This window comes from Egretta garzetta, unplaced genomic scaffold (genome assembly GCF_000687185.1).
Source record: "Egretta garzetta isolate BGI_Z169 unplaced genomic scaffold, ASM68718v1 scaffold1118, whole genome shotgun sequence".
Classification (NCBI taxonomy): Eukaryota; Metazoa; Chordata; class Aves; order Pelecaniformes; family Ardeidae; genus Egretta; species Egretta garzetta.
In genome coordinates, this window is record NW_009260674.1 from 303,311 (window position 1) to 325,638 (window position 22,328).

General features: G+C 36.3%; 1 protein-coding gene across 1 annotated transcript in view; it reads right to left on the bottom strand.

Moving 5' to 3' along the window:
* Window positions 1-22,328, bottom strand: part of PDE10A (phosphodiesterase 10A) — a gene marked incomplete at its 5' end in the record, with an annotated part of 118,460 nt that overhangs the window by 51,639 nt on the left and 44,493 nt on the right. Inside the window, 2 exons of the mRNA XM_009645730.2 lie at window positions 13,017-13,066; window positions 14,945-15,065. Of these exons, the coding sequence (XP_009644025.2) occupies window positions 13,017-13,066; window positions 14,945-15,065 (171 nt within the window). The remainder of the gene's footprint in view (window positions 1-13,016; window positions 13,067-14,944; window positions 15,066-22,328) is intronic.

Sequence of the window (22,328 nt, forward strand, 5' to 3'; positions counted from 1 at the left end):
TTCGCCTCATAATACAACCATCAATTCATGTGTCTCGTGACACTACAGAATCCCAGAGACTCTTGAAATTTTAAAGGATTTATCACTGTCACACCCTATTCAGCATCACAGAGCTATTACCCTTTAAACACAAAGGGAATTTAGGCACATGAAGAATAAATGACATGGCAAAGGTTATACAAAGTGTTAGAACAGGATCAAATCTGTATTTCCAAGACTTCAGCTCAATGTCCTAATCTCTTGAGCCATTCCTCTTTATACATTCTTAATATTAACACAACTAAAGCACCATCTCAGACACATACCTTCTGCTAGAAAATTGTGTTTTCTTATTTATTATAATCAACGATTGAATTTATTTCACTGATAAATCTGTAAGATCAGGAGTATATATAGAGAGCTCCTGTACTAAGAAACTCTGCTGCTAAATAGCTATATGATTTTAAATTAGGAATTTAAAGCACATGAACTAATACAAAACATTTTAAGCAAAGTTCCTCGTTAGGAAAATAGATTTTTTTTTTTTTTAATTTACATATATAATGGCACAGACAGATGTGACACCACACAATGTATTACTAACCTTCCTGGTAAGAATGGGCATGTGTTGTGTCACTCTTTTGTACTCACTAATTTTACTATCAGCCTTTGCTTTCGCTAGGGCTGCTATGAGGGTCAATCACCCAAGATTCTACAGCATCAATGGTTATGATAATTAATACTGATTACATCTAATCTGTCTCCTACATTTATCATTCAGAAAGGTTTCTGTAACAGTAGACAAAAGCAGGTGAATAGGTACTCCAGATTCCAGTAGCTCAGCGTGCAGCGTTGCCTTGAAAGACTGAACGAAGAACTTTTAGATTGTTCAAATAAGATTTCAGCTTAGGCTCAGCAGTAAGCAGGGAGCTTCACACGGGAATTGTTATTATTTAAATATTATGCCATTATATGCATACATAATTCCCTGCAGAAAAAAAAAAAAAACAAAACAACAGAATATCAAAAAAAAAAATCCATGGGCCTGATTCATTAAAGAAATGAAGTGAAATCTAGGCACTATGTAAACAATGGCATTTCTCTTATTTTGCTCTCCTAGATCTGTGAGATCAGCATCACTATAGCACCCAAGTACCTCACAATCTCAACCAATGCATTATTACAACTCCCCTGTAAGCTGGGTGCTGACGCTATCCTCATTTTACAGATGGAAACTATGACAAAAATTTTGTATTAATATGGTTATTTTAGCTGAGGCTCTAATTACCGTTTGAGTACGAACTTCACAATTTACCACATAGCCTACAGAATGCCTTGCACTATGGCTTAGACCTAGAGCGAGCCAAATGGATCACAAGACAAAGAAAACTCAGGTGTGAAACAAAGTAGACAGACTTCAGAGATTGATAGTCACCAATTTGGACCCATGAGACCAGGTAAATTACTAAACAGGGGCTGTTTTCTAGCACAGAATATTAAAGATACAGTTTGCATGTGAAAATTCAGCATCTACCGTCAGCTGTAGAAAATGAAGTGATGATTTGAGATGCATCCTTTCATAATTATCATTACTTTATTCTGCAAACATGCAAGGCACATTATAAAACATACTAAAAAATTCCAAAAAGAACACACTGAAATGTTCAGAAACTAAGGAGATGCAATATAATGCACTGTATGTAGGTAATCCTTCAGCAATGAAGGTACCTTAGCTGTAATGGATTAACAGCATTTTGGAAGGAGAAAGTTGAGCTTCATGCTGTGTGGAAAACAAATGGTCAAAGAAAAGTACAGAATTCATAGCCAAAACAAGAGTGCAGAATATCCATGAAGAATCAGTAGTCCAATGACTAAAGGCATTTAGTGAGTTCAAAAGAAAAACACTCAAGATTCTGACAAAACCAGCAACTGAACTATTTGTCTTGTTCTTAAGCAGAAAGTCAGGCAGTCTCAAAAAGTTCAGCAAGACAAGGAAGAGAGTTTTCCATCCAGTTATTCATTTGCTAATATTGTGATACAGATGAGAATTAAACTACCTGAAAAGAGAAAATAGAGCTGCCACCTGGTATTTTAGCACTGGTAAGTCATTTCAGCATGTTTATTTCATATGTCTCATGCAGTTGGAAGGAAAGATACTTCTTCCATGGAATAGCCCTACTGAACGTGTACAGTATTTACTCCATTTTGATGCCTGGCATTATGGTACAAGTGCATGAAATCTTGAAATTTTCTGTTTATTCTGATCCCAAGCCTCGACCTTATTCTTCAAACCCATTTACACTCACAGCTTCTTTAAAGAGTGGCCTTTAGCAGTGAAAGACACGGGAAAAGTCAGAATGTTTATTTTCCATACGAATTACAAGAATATGTTACAAAAAAAAAAATGCAACACACACACAAAACCTGAACAACAAAAAACATTAACTCAGTACATTGAATCCGCCAGAACAAGCCTGCTCAATTTACCAGAATAAAAAGCTCCATTTATTCTTACTTTCTTATTATCTAATAAAATATACATATAATTCTCTAATCAAAACTTAGTTTCACGGTTACTTGCCTTCTTAAGCTTCAGTTTCATGTTTTTACATGCACTTAAACAGAATGAAAAAGAACATTTTACAGAACAGATCCAAGAAAAGCACCCCATGATCTGAAAAAAAGTACTTTATTCTAATAAAACTGAAGAAACCAGAGTTCAGGATTTATTGTGTTCTAATATATATATATATATATTAACAATCAAAGAAGCTAGTAAAAGGTTTAGGATATAAAGGGCATAGAAATACTGAAATACATATCTTCACAAATGTTTGACCTGCTACAATAGATGGTTATAGGAAAAAGATTTACTACTAAAAAGTATTTTTAAAGTAGGAACAGTAACACTATAATCTGTTCAATACTGAAAAGATGGTTCATACTGCAGAGTATTGCAAAATGTAGGAGATGAAACACAATGTTTAAAGTCTGAATTATGTAGTCTAAGTAGTAAAATGAGTCGAATTAAATTAACAGGACACTGGAGACCAAAGCTGATTTCTCCAAAGATTAACACTTTTATTCCCACCATTCCTCTTACTTTTTCTTAAGACATATTTGGTTCTCTAAACCAAGATAGCAATGTGTGATGCTTTGCAAAGTAACTGTGTTCTTTAAATTACATGTATAAAATGTGCTTTTCCATACTGGTCTCCTGAGTCATGCCCATAACTAAATATAATACAATGCACACATCTTTGTCTTCTCAGAAACAGCTTCTCAAAACAAAATACAAGGAAAAAAGACAAAACCAAGCAGCCACTTTCATCAGAAAACAAAGAACTCACTTCTTTCACACACATACATTTTTTCTCCAGAAAAGGCCTTCACTGAAACTTCAGTGGCCAAAAAACTGGGTTGACACCATGAAGTGTTGCAAGCAAACTCTTTAAACTATCCAGTAGGTTCTAAATTTGCCACTATTCCTCCTGACTCTGTACAGGTGGAAAAGTATGACTGCACAAGGCCAGACCTCCACCTAGACCTCAAACAACAGCCCTTGATCTCCAAGGCCACAGAACAATTGATAATCTTATTCTGACCATGCAGCACTATTAAAAAGAAAGGCAAATTTTCTCATAACCATACAGAAACTGCAAGTAGTCTATAAGCTTCTACCATTCCACATCAACTTTACACATATGCCTAATAAAGTTTCATAACATATACATTCCATATATGATCAATTTAAATCTGAATGAGTTTAAACATTTATTGCCAATTAAGGATGTGGAAATTTCTTGCGTTTTGCTAGGGTTTGGCTAACAAAGCTTTTGAATCCTAGAAACCATCAATGGCAAGGTCAGCTAAACAAACCCTAAGAACAAAAAAGCTGTGCTCTGCTCTACTACAGCATGTTACCGAAATAATCTCTGAGGCATCCCACAGACACACCTTTAAGGGAACCTCTTTAATTACTCCTGTCCAAAACCACCAGGTTTTTCACATCACCTATCCAGCTCACATATCCTGTTTTTCCTTTTGCTTAAGAAAATACTTACAAAATAATATGTGCTATAGTAATAATAAAATTTGGGGCTCACCTACTCTCTTCTAACCATGAATCACTCCAGCATTCTTTTAATTTGCAAATGCACATTCAAATCATCCTTCACCAGCCTAAAGGGTAATTAGAAATGTTCCCATGCAGACATCAGATATATTGTATACAGCTTCACAAGTAAATGAAGAAATGGATAGATTGGGGCCTTTCAAATTACTTGCATTTCTTTAGTGGGTTGAATATTTTACTTCAAAACAGACTAACAGTTTGCATTCCTGGTAATGACACTGAACAGTGATTTATACTCAAAATAAGGAACCAGTGGATTTTCAACCACAACTTAAACAATATATAGTCAATTAAAAAGGAAATATGGGAATATGAAGTCCCATAATTTCCCAAATACTATACTGATAACTCACAATGCAGTGAAAAGAAAAGGTTGAGGAGACAGCAGGATGCCTGGGCACTGCTCACGGTGTCTTTTGCTGCTATAACCACTTGCAGTGAGAATGTAAGTCAGTATCAGAAACAGATAAGCATGAATAGCCTTTACTGACATTGTCCCTGTGCTGGCAAAAGTTAAGTAATAAAACATATCTAGTGTAGACGGAGCATTAGATATTTCTACTGCCAGTGAGGGAGAAGGCAACCAAGATGCAAGAGTCACTCTGGGTTTGATAATCTAACAAAAGAGCAAACACTGGCTTGGAGACCAAATCCTTTAGAAGCTTCCAGGTTCATGCATTCTGCCACCCAGCAGCCCATGGGATCCTGCAATCCCCTATTTTGATCTTTCCCCTCCTTCCAGACACAGACAGAATCTCTTTACTTACATCAAACTCAATTAGCCTATTACCAATCTTTTTCCAACAAGTTCTATATAGTGAGGGACTTCTTTCTTTAAATGTAGTTCAATGTTGGAACCTCAGAGCACACAGGGTGTTTCCTTTCCTGCCTTCTGTGACATGACAGATTGTTCCAGCTGGGCCCAAAATCTTAAATATGATTCCTTCCCTCCTAGTTTAATCTCTTAATTCACTTTGATAAGGTCTCCAACCAAAAAAAACTCCTATTAATTTTGACTCATATTACAGTGTGGCTTGGAATCCACTAATGGCCTTATCATGACCACAGAGAGCAAGAGGTGCTTAAAAAAACCAAACTGAAACCAAACGGAAAGTCTAAAACAAATGACAACCAAAAGTTCAACCACTGGTGAACACAGACAGATGAAACAAAATTCACCCTTTCATATTTCATAGGCAACATATTGTAATCTCTAATGTCTTTTAAGATGCTAATATGTTAAGAAGTCTTCCAGTCTACAGGAATGCAGAAAGATGTACACTGTAATCAGTTCTTGAGGGATATCAACATGACAGCACTCAACAATTCACAGCTAAACACAGAAAACATGGCTTTCAGATACACAGCAGAATTAGTATATATCCTATCAGCCATAATATCATGGCTTTTCGTGTGCTTTTCTTGGTGCCATGCACACAGTCTGTTGAAATTATAAAGTAATTTATCTTGAACCTCTCTTACTGTGGCTGAAAAAACCCTCATTACTCCTCATTTGTAACAGCTAAGAGCATGCACATGAAGAATTACTGATGTTCATCTTGTCAGGCTGCCGTAACTTGGCCCCATGGTTGGTTTTTCTAGTGAAAATCTAATGCTTGACAGAGGAAGCAGATTAAAATCCCAGTGAAAGAAAAAATGAGGAGTATAAGCTCAAGTCTCATAACACAATACCATCAGCACCTCCTGACAGATATTCTTACAGTGATAAAAAAGTACCTACAGTTTTCAGGTGCTTTCAGTCTTTGGCTCTTCTGATGAAGAGGTCAACTACAGGTGTAATTGATGCTATTTTTCTCGTGGCTGTTGGTGTGTAGCCCGTGGGAATCTGGCATAAGACCAAATCCCAACCCACAAAGGCTAGAAACCATTCAACTAACTATATAAAGTTTGCCAGGGCTGGATTTGAACTGCAAACATGTATTGCTCACCATTTCACAAATTGCTCAGTTGTTTCTTCTTTTTTATATAATACTCCTTATAACCAAGCAAATATCAATCATAAATTGATTTTTCTAAAATGTCTTTGCAGAAAAGAGGTCTGGATAAGAATCAGGTTTAATGATCAGAATGAGGCTTAAAGTACACGTGATAAGCACTCCATTAAGAAACTGTTTTGGTGGTAAGAGTGACTGGATCCCGATCTAGTTTCTTCCACAGCAGATTTTGCTGATAAAACTGGCCCTAAAAATGCTTAATGGAAAATCATTTAATATTCAACTGACATTAAATGAAAGTCTTAACACTAAAGCATTGCTATATTACTTAACGCTTGCGAAAAAAACCAAAACATTAAAGAGAAATGGGAATTAAGCAAGTTGATACTAAATGAACTTAACAGTTTTTGCTGCTCACATCCCTTTCTGTTAAGTAACAGCAATAGATGTCTACTCTTGATAAAAGAAGTAACAACCTACATGTAAGACCACACAGCCTAATGATAAAATTATTTGCAGATAGGTATAAGGCCATTTTTTTTTTCAGGAATACAACTCATCACAGTAAGCAGTGGTGACCAAGAAAACCAAAAAACCAGAACTAATTTGGAAAGTATCCACAGGCAAACCCCTTGGATTTGTAAACTGGCTAAGTTGGAGTAATAGCCCAATACTACCATGCTAAAATCTGAAAGAGCTACAGGCAATTATGTCCTGGGTTTAAACGCAAGTGCAGCAATCCTACTACATGAAGCACACAGGGATAAAAGAAGAAAAAACCCCCAGCAATTACCTCCATTGTTTATAAAACCTCCTTATTTCCTTCTTGATAACTGACAGTGTGCTTGACACGAGATTTGCATTTTTAAACTACAGAGTATGTACAAATGTTGGATACTTGTGAAATGAAGATGGTGTACTTATATGCTGTAAAAGAAGTAGTAGTTGTGGGGTTTTTTTTTTTCATGTTTTCATCCTTCTGAATGGTATCAATTTCTAACTGCACTTCAGTCCTGGAAACTTTCCAGTTGATTTACACAACTGAAAAACACCACAAGAGTTATACCAGTTCATTGACACAGAAAACTAAGTTGACACACCTCCATTCCTTCTGTTTTAAGGCATGGTCAGCTAAGCATTTTTCTGAAAGATGTTTATCCAGACAGTTCTCAAATGCCACCAGGGATGGGGATTCCTGAGCCTGCACAAGCAACACACTGTAGAGCTTCATTACAGCCACAACTGGGGAAGCTTTCCTACTGCCAGTTCAAGCCCACTACTTCTTGCCATACACACCGTAGGTATGGAGATGACTCCCCTTTCTCTCTGCCTTATCCAGGCATACCTTCACCCCTCAACTTTCTTTTCTTTAGACTAACCAATACCAGTTCTTTTGTTTCCTGACCATTCTCCCTGCTCTCTCCTGAACTCATTTCAGCTCCTCCAAGTTTTTCTTAGAAGTGTGGTGCTTAAACCAGACCTATTATTCCACCTGAGACCTTAGCAGTGGATGGAGGAACGAGAAAATTAATTTACATGAAGGATAGATTTCTGCTTCTGCTACATACAGTGTCTTTTTTGCTGCAGCACTGACATTGCTGACTCATGTTTACCTTCAAATTCACTGCAAACCCCTGAGTCTTTCTCAAAGTCATCAACTGCCCTACACAGAGAATGGCAATCTATGGACAGCCCAGTACTTGTCCTCACTGAATCATTGTCCAGTTTCTTCAGACCATTTTCCAAGATCATTTTGAATTCTAACCCACCCCTACAAACACATCTACAATCCTTCCCAATTTCATGTAATATGCAAATTTAATAAGCCTACATTCTTCCTTCACCCATGCACTAATGAATACGCTGAGCAAAACTGGATCCCGAATAAATCCTTGAGGGTGTATGCAAAATACCCGCACATTCTGACAGTGAACCACAAACAACTAGTCCCCACCTAGTTTTCTAACCAGTTCTGCATTTTACCTATAGTATATTCATCATGGCCATATTCCACAAGTTCATTTACCTGAATATTAAGTGAAACAGGACCAAAATGTCACTAAAATATATCTTGACAGTTATCTAATTTCTTTCAGTTTGATAGTTTTGACTCAAAGTTAAACTATAACTCATCACCTGCTTTCCCTCTCTGCTGAGTATCACTATTCACTGGCCAATATGAAAGCAACAGATTTATTCTACTTTATATATAGAAAAATGTACATGATTTTAGAATTGATTCAAGGATAGACACCAAAATTTTTGGAAGTGACTTGCAGTTAGAAGGGTTTTACCTGGCAACATGTTTGAAAAATTTCAAATTTTAGAGAAGATTTCTACACATTCTAAACAATGTGCCTTAGCCTGGCACAAAAACATGAGATAGTTAGCGAGCAGTAGATGTTTCTCCCTTGGTTCTTAATAATTCAAATCACTCACCCCATAAATTCACTAGGTGGCACTGCACATCAAGCTGCAACAATTTCTTTATGACCAGAAATTTTAGAATAGCTTAATAAGATACACCCTGAAGCACAGAGTATGTGCACATATTTGTGGCCTCACATAATTATTTCTTACAATGAAGCTATTGGAAACTTCTATCTGAAGCAAGGATCATCTGTTTGTCAACACAATTTGCAGTTTCAGGAACTAAGTAACACAAGACTTAGTAAAAGGTACTTTAAGTGTATGCCTATTAAATTCAAAGTCATACGTAGGAATCACAATGTAATCATGAGGTGAATTACTCACACAGATAAGGACTATAAACAAGAAGCATCTGAAGAATCAGATAATATAATAATACATTAGAAACTCTGTAGCTGTGTTAAGTATTTTAGAAATATTGCCCTATAAAGATGTCAGCTTATGGGCTTAAATCCATGCCCCACTAGCATGGTACTTGGACACGTTGATTTACACACAAACACACCATCCAATACAAGGATTTCAGCAAATCCTTTAAATCATGTTTGAAGATGATTTTCAATTAAGGTCATAACATGAGAATTATGAACTACATATTCATCCGCATAAGGAATAAAAACAGAAAATTGAAATAGAGCCAGTTCCTTTGCTGGAGAGTTGCGAAACATTCCTGTTTGATTTGGAAGTGTTTCTCATCTCCAATATATAGTATTTGCAAAACGGCTGTTATGTACCTTAAGAATAAATAATTTTATTTGCATAACTGCGCTAACCCATGGACAAAGATAATTTCTTAGATATAGAGAAAGTTCAAGAACCAGAGGTAGTATGGGCAAGGTCTGTTCAGATCACTTGACCCTGATGAGGAAGCTACGTGGTTTCTAGTACCTGAGTATTTTGCAATGCATTCTACCATATGTATAGCATATGCAAAATCAGATTCTGGTACACAGGGCAACTTCATGGGGAAGAAAGGAGTTGGAAATGTGAGTGGTACTTACCTGCCTAGGGGCAATCATTTGAAAAGCAGAATGATACTATCAGAACACCCTTAGCAAGGAGCACGACGAGTGCTAGCGCTCCCAAGCAATTTGAACAACCAGAAGGTCGATAAAATAACTGAACTGGCCACACTCATTCTGGCACCAATTCTGAGTAATACTTGCATAAAGAAATGCACTGCAACCTGAAATTGGCGAGGCATCTTTCATTTGAAGCAAATTCACTTAGAGATCCAGAAGGCATTCGACCCAACCTGTCAGCCAGAAATTACCTTGTCCTTATGCTGTTATTCAACTCGAATACAAGTCAAGATACAATTTTGTATACTTCAATAGGGAGAAAGAAAATCAAGGCCATAAAGAAACTTATTATATGTACAAGTATTTTAAAAAACTCACATTTATGATGTTAAACTCTAAAGGGTTTTTTTTTCTAAAATAAGGTCCTCCTTTAAAGGCCAGTGTATCACCTATGTTTTGCAAAAAGAAAAGAACCAGCTAATCTAGAGCTTTTCTTTACATTAAACAAATTTTCTTTCGGTTCTAATATAGTTTTCATGTAAGGGAAGTGCTGTCCATATTAAAAATTGCACCAAAGATTTACAATAAAGTCTTAGTAACCCATTAAAAAAAAAAAAAAGCAAGATATGACAATTCTCTCAATATTAAGAAGTAATAGCACACAGTATACAATAATCATATGCTGTTTTTCATTTTTTAAATATCTAGAATTTCTGTAAAAGGAAGTTATCTTCTATCCTAATTAGAAACTCACTATTTAATCTAGGCTAAAGGTAGTTATGGAAATCTCATGTTGCAAAAGTGTTCCTTAGCTGAGACTAACACATGTCAAAATTCTCAAATTTGGATTTTGTTAAACAGGCACAAGTATACCTATATGTATTTACAGCAGGAACTCAAATGAAGAGGTAATGCTTTTGCTTCAGTTTTGATCCTGTTCCCTTACAGAATATAGTCAGAACACCCATCACTAAAAGTTACAAAACCATTTGGAAGAAAGCAGGTATCTACTTATTAACAGGATTCCTCCATTCTTACAGAATCCCCTACACAATCCCCCTTACACAATCCCTATACTCCAGAAAAGCTGTATTCAGGCACAAATTATTTCTTTGAAAGCATGGTGGAAATAACTGTTACACAAGGTCTAGTTCTGAAACACAAGGCTGCTGGCTGGATAAATACAAGCAGATTTATGTATATTTCTCAAGCTAACAAAAAAAAAAGCAAAATGCTAAAATTGAAAAAAAAAAAGTTTTGCTGAGTTCACAAAATTTAAGTCACAAACCAAACATCAAAAATTTAAGTCACCAAAAAATTGAAGCCATTCTTCAATATGCAGCTATAGATGTTCAGCAACTACTTTGTCCAAGCTAACAATCAGGTATTTTTTATGCAGCTTAAAGAAGTAGCTCCTTTCTGCCATTTATGCTATGCAGGACATTTCTGTTCCTATTTTTAAAAAGATATTTAATAAAATAAATAAAAATACATTGCCAGTATTTGCTGTACAATGATTAATCTCACTTGGACATATCCTTTAAATTAAATATTCAAGAGACAAAGATATCCAAATTAATTTTCAATGACAATTTCTTACACACAGTAGGCTAGTGCATTATCATTTAGTTACGAGACTACAAACATGAGTCTGGCCCAAAGCCCACTAATGTGAATGGAAAATCTCACACTAACTTCAAAGGACTTGGGATCAGTCCCTATAATAAATACAAGAAGAACATTCCATTTTGAGAGATGCAGCTACATAGCAGTGGTTAATAAAGTCAATGTGTGTTTTTAGTGGTTGGAACTTTTTTCAGGAAAGAGTTATACTGGGAAGCAAATAGATTCAACTGGCTAATGGGCTATTACAAAAAAAAAAAAAAAAAGAAAAAGAAAAAGAAGGTGGTCATAAAGTGTCCAGGCCCTCAAGGTATTAGAAGACTGGGAGAAAACCCCATATTATGCCACAGTAATCTAATAGGAAAAATCTCACCATAGTAAGAATTCTCTAGGTCTCAAGCTGTAAAGTTAATTTTACTGTAACCTTTTAGAAAGCATTCAGAGATGAACATGCTCAGCTGGCATGCAGTTACTGCCACTGAAGCTGGCCAGCGCTGCGCATTCAGAACAGACGGCTGCGCTTCCTGCAAGCTCCTGCCTTTGGCAGCCGGAGGAAGCTCTTCAGTGACTGCTTGCATTGCCCCCCACCCATGACAGTGGCCGCTGTCACCTACTAATGAGAACCAAAGATTGCATTCACAAAGGATGAACAACAAGTTACTTAAATTACACCCCTCAGTGAAAGGGTTATTTAAAAATATGTGCTATTTAAAACTTACACAACTCATTCAGAGCAGACCCAATTTCTGAATAATAAAATCGGTTATGTTTATTATACTAAATAATTATTAAATTAAAAAAAAGCAAAACCCATTTCCATTTCTTTTAGGAAATTTGTGTATGAGCCTTCTTCCCCATCCTTCAAATTAGACACTATCTTTTTGAATAAGTAAAAAATATTCTCAGGCAAGGCTCAAGTCACCTGCGGGTTTGTACATCTTCAATCCAGTTTCCATTATGTTAAAAATGTCATTCTTTGTCTGAATTAAATTATTTCACAAAGAGCAAAGGAAATTGGTTAATGGACTATACAAAAATAAACTATTAAAACTGGCTGTGTAAAGTAAGGAAACAAAAACAATTGAGAAAAATATTTTCCTCTCTAGTCACTGAGGAAAGTTTAATTTGTTTCTTGAACCAATCAATGAAAGACATAAGATTTCTAATAAATTGTGATTTTCAAGTTGATGGAACAGACTGAAGTATAAACTGCATTTCCTTCTTGGTAGCCATTCAAGGTAACTACAAAATCTTGTATAACGGTAACTGTACAAATTAATCTGGCTTGAAAAAAATGTAATGTGTTCTAAATGCCAAATAACAAAAGAGCAAATATTGGACTCACTGTTATTCAAATTATTACAGCAGAAATGAATTTAATTAATAAATTTAAAATTTAAAATTTATTTTATGCTAACTAAAATCTGAAATTTACATTACCTCACTATCAAGCTGCAGCTGGCAGTTGACAGAAGACCTGATAACATTTTAAAAAAAATCAGAGAGCTAACTAGGTGAAAAGAATAGGTTATGCAGAGAGTAAATCCAAGTTAAGTTTTCTGTTTGTTAAAGACAATTAATAATGGGTCTAAATTGCAAGTTGCTACAGTCAGAGAAACAACAGCATTACTGCCAAATCTTCAAAAAAAAATTAAATGGCCAAGGATCTAAATGAAGGAAACATTTTTAGTTATCAATATGTTCAATAAACTTCTATTTTAGAGAAATAAAGATAACATAAAGCTAATATTCAGCACTCAAGTAATATTTCCTGTGAAATGACGTGCAAAATAAAATCAAAATATCATTGTCAAATTGGAAAATGCACTTGTACCTCTACAGAAAAGCAGCATCTTAATCCAGTATACTTACATTATTGCATTCTCCCAGGAAATATAGTGCAAATCCATCAGCTTTTGTAGCTGCCAAAGCAATAATAAAAGAAATAATTGTACTCACAGGGGGAAATCGAACTTTCACAAGATCTCTGAGGTGAAACCACAGATTCAATTCCACTTAGAACAAACATCTAAAATTCTAAAGGTGAAGGTCTATTGCTGTGTCCCTTGAAACTTCACAGACTCTACAAAGTTAGAGTTACAAGACAATTCTTGTTTTCCCCACTGTCATTTACTACATTCTAAAAGGTAATTAGAAACAACCTCTTTATACATCTTATTCCAAGGCCTAATGTCTGTAAATTCAAATTAATTCATATGACAGTATAGAAGTAACATAAGAACATGTATTTACAATATAATCAGCCAGATAACTTTATAATTTCCTGAGTAAAATAAATACCATTTGTAGATGGTAAGCCATATTTGTTCTTGCCTTAAGATAGAAAATTACGGGAAAACAAAATGTTGCAAATATTGCCATAAAAATGTGTTTCAAAACAAAATGTTTCCATTTTCTGCACCTGCCCCATATTAAAAACACTAACACACGCCATAAAGTTTATACTTGTCAGATTTCTGCCAGATTCATATTGTTGTGTGAAACAGGGTAAAATTAAGTTCCTTAAACTCTCAAATGTTTAAAGTCAACCAACCGTCATAACTTATTGCTAAAATGAAAACTCTCAAAATCAGAAAAGGATACAGCAGTCAATGGTTTTTGCCCTGCTTTACACAATACACTTTCATACTCTGCATGTATGTCTGTCTGTCTTTCCAATAGTTAATAAACAATCTAACCAGTAAATGTACATATCTGATACCTGTTTTTTATGAATGAACACAAGAATCCATTCAGTACATTTCAGGGGAGTGATTATACTTGTATGTGATCAAATCAATTGGCTTTCTGCAGTTCTTTTACAAAAGGAAAAAAATCCCACTGTGTAGTTACTTGCTTACTGTCAAATGTGTAACACTGAGTTACAAGGCAAATGAGCACTGTGAAGGAAATATATATATATACACACACACACACACACACATATATATATATATATATATGTAAAAGATAAGCAGTCCCTGTCTCCTATAGCTTCTCGCTTGCTGGGTATTAACAAAATCCAGTCTCATTTGCTGTGAGATGGACATCAATATCCAAATAACCACTTTCAAAAAAATCAGTAAACAGAAGTGGTCCTTTTAAGACATCATGTATATACACCAGAACTATTACTGATCATTACAAAAAGATGAAGTAGCAGGGATAGTAAAACCTTTTTAAAGAGTTGACTTGAAAGCTCTACTGAACAAAGCTACCAGCACTTCCTACTGAAATCTAAGTACATCCACTGGCTAAAAAGACATCGACTTACACTTATATTATTTTGGGGATTTTTTTTTTTTAATTATTTTTTAACTTGTGATATTTTCTTACCACAAAAAGTACTTACATCAGATAGAAAAAATAGTTAAACAACTGAATGTAATATGAGATCCCAGAAAAGATATGCCCTCTTTCAGTAACATTTCAGGGTTTTTTTCAAAAGGAGTTCAAATATGCATTGATATTACCAACAGATTTTTTCTTTTTTTTTTTTTACTTTCAATATTGACATTGCAACACCATCATAACCAGAATAGTCTATTCCTTGGTTCATTTAACAGGGGATTCTAATTTTGAAATTGATACACAACTCTCTCCAAAGATGAAATTCACTTAAGTGTAGTCAGGGATTTGCTGAGGGACAGAAAGTGAAGTAAGTTCATACTGAGACAACATCCAAAGAAAAAAAAAGGTATTATCCCCCAATATCTGTATTTATTAATTAAATCATGTAAGAAACGTGCTGTGCACTGATGTTAAGTAACAGCTCAGAGACGTCTGATTCCCTTTCTTACCTATTTTAATGATGCTGCTCAGTTCATACAGAAGTAGCTGGTTATCTCCTCCTGTATCCAGGCGCTGTTCTATGTAGCTGTTCAATTCGTACACTACTCCTTGCATATTTGTATCCTTGTACTATGGAAGCAAAGACGAGAAGAACATTTTAGAATAACTTGGGTGAATTTTGCAGGTTTTAAATGTAACAATTCATTAAAAATAATACGTTGAGAATTCAAAACTGAGTAAATCGCGACTGCCGTAATCCAGCTGCCTGAAGAACTGAGTCACTGTCAAGCAAGAGGCACAGCACCCCACTCTATGCTCCGTTAGACATTTGTTCAAAGTGTACCAAATACACCACTGAGCAATTAGTGATCACCTAAACTTGGCCAAGGTCACATGACAATGTCTCAAGAAACTGAGATGCCATAATTAGGAGGTAAGAAACCAACTCCTTCCTTTTAAGCTCCCACTCCACCACAAAAGGAGGCAACTAACTGCCTTTGCCAGCATCTTCCACCTCAAATTCACAAACCAAATGACAGAACTGTGCCAAGCACCAGAGCTTGGTACCAGTAGCTCAAGGAGCTCTGCCTTTCAAATAGAGCAGCAATTCGCACCAACAGACTGAAGGACAGAAATCGCTTGAGTCAAAATCATGCCAGCAACTGTGGCCTAATAGGCATTTGTTTTGACTGAAGACAACAAAGCCAGAAAGAGATTATAAATCAGTTAGGATATTTAGATGGGAGCAATGGGGTGCTGGTACGATGAAACAGCATGACACGGCTAAAATCTCATAGGAAAGGAGATGCAGCCTCCCTTCAGGGGCCCAGCTGCATTCAGTTACCCAGTTCCCAAGTCCTGAAATGAAGTCTTGAAGGGCTGTTAAAACTGGCAGTAAATGGGCCTGTGTAGCATGACAGCATCACGAACAATAATTTCACAGAAAGCAATACTTGGCAGCAAGTAAAAATTCATTACCCTGCCCAAAACTGGTAATGTGGTAACTCAAGAAAGTAATATGGTCAATTACTTATTGAACTCAGTGATGCAGTAAATTATGTTGCTTAAAGTAAAAATGAAGCTGGTGATACTTAGACATATTAATGTTGCCTGAAAGACTAAGACTTACTCTCCTGCTCATTCATACTTTAGAGCTAAATGCAATACAGACCAGTACTATGGAAAATGCCCTGCAAGTTCAGAGCACCACAGTCTACCCACCACTCCCACCTTTATGTGCAGATATGTAACTGCTCCATATCTCTGTAGATCTCTGTCTGTAACTTTGGGGGAAACTGTACATGTGACACTTACTGAAGGACTAGGCATGTAACTTACACCATATATTCCATGATATAACTTGTATTCCCACTGTTACTTTCATACATTTCTACATACAAAATACTATGTCATGAATATGAGCATACAGCCATATATATTTAGGATAAATTTGGCTTCTTCATCTTAAAAAAAAAACAAAAACAAAACCATAAATGTCCACCAACAAAAAACCCAAATGCTTGCTGGATAATATTAATCCCCGATTCCTTTAAATTGAGCAGATCTTAATCTTGACTTTAACATGGCTCCTGAGAACATACAATCTTTGCCGTGACCCCTTCTTAACGTATGGTGTTATATTGCTCCAGAGGGACATATTAGAGCATTTGAGACCTAGGGTGTCCAAAATGTTCTCAATGTATCACAAACTTAACACTTAATAATTCTTTCTATAAATTGATGTGATGATTATAAATTTTGACAGTGATGTAAGGTCACGCTGCATACATGCATAAACTGCTGTAAGTCTTGAGTTTACAGTACAGCATGCCATAACATCATTAGCACCGTATGACAGCTGGCAAGCTTCCACTGACTGTCCTCTGTGGTGTCCCACATTTACTACTGTATGATTCGCCAAAGGGAGAAAACAATAGCATATTTTCATGAAAGTGGAATTTTTATACTCATGATATAGCCGTAAGTAGCCATATAACAGGAAAATGGTGAACGAGAGTCTATATTGTTCATACATATAAACCCATATCTGCAAAAGCATGTGTAGCTGCGTATCCTAAAGCAACAACAGCTAATCAAGCACACGTGCACAAAGCCTTTATCATGTGGAAAAATACTTTCCCAGAACTTGGAAATGAACACATATCTCTTCGCCTGTGATGCACAGTCAGGATTTAAATCAAATCTTCAAAGGTTAAAACTAATACATTAAGAGAACTCATAATCAAAATGAGCCCACTGGTGTAACAGCCATGGCAGAATAATAACTTTCCCCGTAATCAAGCAGCAGCTCCACGTGCATAGTAATTACATAGTAAGCTATGTGCCCTTTATCCTCACCCCTGCAACATATGCTTGCAAACGTTTTGTAAGCAGGGCAAATCATTGCATGCATCCATGTTAATAAAAAGGTGGTAGCTTTGTAATACATAGAGTTGTAATACAGCAGATTTCTATTTCTATTTCAATCTGGGGATCCAGAACTGGCCCGATGAATAGAATTTGTCCAGATTCACAATTAAGTAATTCTATGACTTAGATCAATCACCAGCAAAGCATTACTCTGTTATACTGTAAAATGGTTTTATTTTTATTACAGTGGAGTGAAATTATTTGGTTCTAGTCATTTTAGATAGGATAACCACAATTATGTTTGCTTGAAAAGCCACAATATTCTTTATGAAATCGTGTATTAAACACTGAATAAGTCATCAGCAAACCTTGGTACAAGCACTATCCAATGTGGTTGCTAACAGACACCTGTGCATATTTGGTGTAAAACTTACTTTAGGAAAGCAATTCCTCAAAAAAATTCAACACACTTGGTGGAAAAGGAGTATTTTTTTGTCATCAGATGTAGCGTACATACTGTTTCTCAATTTGTTATGGTCATTTAGTTTGCAATTTAAACATTATTAATACTCCTTTTAATTAATTCATTCTTTGCATTGCTGATTTCCTTCTATTTAAGATTCAGTGTCTACAAGTATTTTGGCATATTTACTATAAAATTCTGAATTTCAGTGACATTACATTAAAGTAATTCAAGTGGACTAAAAACTGGTTTAGCACTATCATACTGGCATCATATTTCTTGTAGCTGCATATAGTATAATGCTATGAAAAAGAACTTAACAATTAAGGGAAATCCTGTTATTCAAATTTACAAATATGAAAGAAGGATGTTTTTGCAGGATTTATATAAAAATATTTTCTACGGTTATTTGTCTTCAGAATACTGTGGTGCAATAGAAGACAGCAATCCATGACAGGTGATTTAAGAATAGTGCTGTGACTTAGATCTAAACAAAAAGGCTGAGAATCACAAACATTTTATTCCATGAAAGGAGATACTGAAATGTCATAGAGTGAGATGAATTTTAAGCATTCATTCTAAACAATTAAGACACACAAAAAATATCCAAGGACACAATTTAGTATCTAAGGTAAATTTTATGTATGACAAACTGAAATGAAGCTTAATTTCCATGCCTTCATGCTTATAGGATAGCTGTGCCAGGGGCATTCTATGCTCCTGCAGAAAAGAAAAAGCCCTTCTGCTACAACAAAAAGCCTTCATTAATACAGCATAGGGTCAATAAGTGCCAACATAATCCAGAAGTTGACCTGTTTTCCCTGCAACTTCTTAAAATGTCTTCTGAATGAGGAGAGCAAGTTCCCATGTAATACTCCCTACTGCAGAGCTCTTTCTCCACAACACCAATTGCCTCGTTCTGCAACAGAAACGTGGCCTTTTACAGACCTCATAGTGTCTGACATTATCACACTCTGGGATAAACAAACAGCCTAAATTCCATGTAATGCGGAGAAGGATGGCCAAACGTACTTTGGGGATGCAGAACTTCATTGGACGAGGAGAGAAAACAAACAAACAAACAGCGAAAGCCACAAAACATGGGGGGAAGTGACCACATCCAGAGAGATTCCTCTTGGTATTGCTTATTTTTCGTCTGTAATTTAGTCATCTTAGGCTGGTTTCAGAGGACATCAGAGAGAACCACAAGACAGAGCTCTCTGTCAACTGATGCAGGCAGCCGCTAGCTGACCGCAAGGCTAGGAGGGCCAGAGGAGTACTGGCTTCTGGGAGGCAGCTGTAAAGTCCTGTTTCATTACAGGCTCAGTGGGGAAGGACAGCACAGGTGTTTTGCTCAGAAAATAGGAGAAGGTGTTGACCTGTCATATCAGTATGCCTTAGAAACATACTTTTCTGAAGCAGGGACCAATTCTAGCAAGCATCGAGCATTTTCTTAAAAATTTTCAAGGCTCCTTACCCACCCTTTCAAGTATGTTCACTGAAATGTAGAGCAGCCCTGGGGAAGCAGTATGGATCTTCATAATCGGTGCTTCAGGTCCAGCCCCTGGTGCCATCCCAAGCTTCCCCTATTTCGTTTGCTATGAGAGAGGAGCTGGGAGGTGAGGGGCACTGCTCGACTCGCACCATTGTGCCGGCTGGCAGGACACAGTGTGCAGCGAGGGCATCAGCTGTGCTGAGCAAGTTAATGCTATACCTGTTGTGTCCAGTGCCACCCTATCCGTTGGCAAGGCACACCAGAAGTGTCAGAGGGGCTGCACCATGGATGTAGGCTGTTCTGTCCCAGGGCACTTGAAACTGAGGCCTTAAATGTAATCTGAGACACGTAAGGAGGAAAAAAAAGAACCAAAACCAATACGACTACAACAAAAAACCCAGCCTCAAAAAACTAAGGACAAAAAAGATTCATGAGATCAAAATGACATTTTAAAAAAAAAAGAAGACAAGAACAGCTGTTGAGGTAAGAAGCAATTCCTGGACAAGGATTAGGATCCACTGGGACAAACAGAGGCTCTTGTAAGGAGCCTCAGTTGTTGAAGGGTGCTAAATCACTATGAACAAAGGATGTACATAGACCAAGGAGATTGTACATAGACATGGGAGTTTAAAACACCTATCCTCTCTTTGGTTACATCAGGTAGTATTTCAGATAACCAGCTAATACTTCATCAAACCACTTAAACTAATCTGTCAATGTCATCGTCAAGATGTGCAGGTAATGAATCCAGGTGATTCTGAACAGCACTTTATACAAAACAATGTCCTTGGGCAGGGACTGGATTTCACTACAACCACCTAAGTCATGAGATCTGAAATGTGACAGCAACCTGTACCCAAACTTCTTCAGTCTTCTCTTTAAAAATGACAGCTACTCTCTTCTCCACAAAGCATATTACAGAACATAAGCAGCTGCTAAACCCAGAACAACCAAAATCTCCTGATAAACTTCTAGTCAACACAAGTTTTTTATTCTATAAAGCTATGGTCTTGGCAACAAGAGTCACCAGGGAACAAATTTAAAGATGAACTAAAAAAACCCTTCAAAATAAAAAAAAAAAAAAAAGCATTTGTTTGCAGTCTGAATGGTCTGAATATTTGCTTGACATTCGATCAAGATGTCAATCTAAATTATTTCATGCTAGGTATGCTCATACTGGATCAGAAGTATAAAAAGACTGCTCTTACATATGTAAGTTCTCAATGCCATTAATACCTGCTTTATAAAAAAAAGAATTCCTAACAGCAACACTTCTGTACGTCTTAAAAACAAGCATTGCAGTCACAAAAATAAATAAAAAAACTAAAATGTTTGATGCCTTTTGTTGAAACAGATCAGCTTTCCCTTCCTTTCAGGTAGCATTATGAAAAAAACTCAGATCCACAGCTACCACCCTGATTTAAGAGACTCACTCTATATAATTTTCTAGTTGCCTCCATAACTTATCATCTGGGAAGATCATCAATACTCAATTACTATATCTTTTTTAAAGAAATACTGTATTTCCTATAAGAATTTTGGGACCATTACTTTATTTGCCCATGTAATAGGCAGATTTTTAAACTGAAGTATATTCTTGCCTCCTCCCTTTTTTTTTTCCTCCCCCTGAAAGGAATGTGTAAGTAGAGAGGAACACATTGGTAACCAAATCCAGCCCTTGCAGGCAAAAGCAGCCTTGTAAGAGAAATCCGATTTAATAGTACCTAGAATATTTATTCCATGTATCATCACACTTTACTGTAATGAGTATTCAGACAACTAATTTAAAAACAAAAAAGGCCAGACCTGTAAGTATCACAATAGTCACCTACTTCTTTAAATGCAAGAAATTATTATATTTTAGTTACAGTAATGTTATTGCATTTCTGATGACCAATGGGTAGAAGAAAGAAATGCTTGTAGAAAAAAAAACCAAATTATTTAATTAAACAAACTAATAAAACTGGGGAACAGACATAAACTTTTATTCAGGTCATTTTTATGTGTACATAAGTTAGGTTGGGTACATGTTTGATATGTATGTTTACGTGTACTGCTACCTTCGGTAGGCCTGGTACTTTCACTGGCTGTGATATTTTGTATTGTTTAGGTGCAGTGATGGCTTGTTCACACCTTGCATAGAAACTGGTGTTTCTTATTTTTGGGCACAGATAACTAAGAGATAACTGTGTTCTAATAACAGTGAAAACACATCTAAACTGCACATGTGAAGAACCAAAAATATGGGTCTGGACTTCATTACCCCTCCCCCCAACCAACCAACACAAAAAACCCACTACAGAAAGGGGATAAAACTGCTTGCTTGCTTCAATGTGGAAATGCTGAGCCAAAGGATGTGAAATCCTCAAACTGAAAAATAAAAGTAGAGAGAATGTGGTAAGCAAGCTTACAGGGCCGAGCTGGCTTTCAGAGGAGCAGTGAGCTTGGAGAAGATGCTCAGAAAAATGTCTGTGCTCCAAAAAATAAGAGGTACCTGGAGTAACCAGTTTTGTTTAAACTTGGACCCCAGAAAGCAAGACACTATAAAGAGCAGACTTAGCTGAGGTGATTAATTTTAATGCTTGTACATAGCCTCAGAGAAAACTGCTTCTATGCACATTTGTCTGACGTCTATTCTTCCCGTTTTGACTGGAGAGGACATAGGTTAGAACTTGCTCAGTAAATAAAGTTTAGCATTGCATCACCATACACAGGCACAGGTATTTATGAATTGTTTGTTCACACATCAAACACTGTTCACAACACAAGCAAGCAAGGGAAAATATGAAATGATATTTGGCAGGACGGGGCCTATTACGTCAAAAGATGCAAACCAGCTCTCACTGGGGCCCTCCAAAGCCACTTTATCCCCCCCTCTTTAACCGGACAGGGGAGAGAAAAGTAGATCAAAAGGCTCATGGGTCAAGATAAGGACAGGGAGAGATCATTCGCCAGTTACCATCACGGGCAAAACGGACTCAACTTGATAAAATTAATTTAATTTATTATCAATCAATATCAGAGAAGGAGAGGAGAAAAACTGCTAGATCTTAAAAACCTTCCC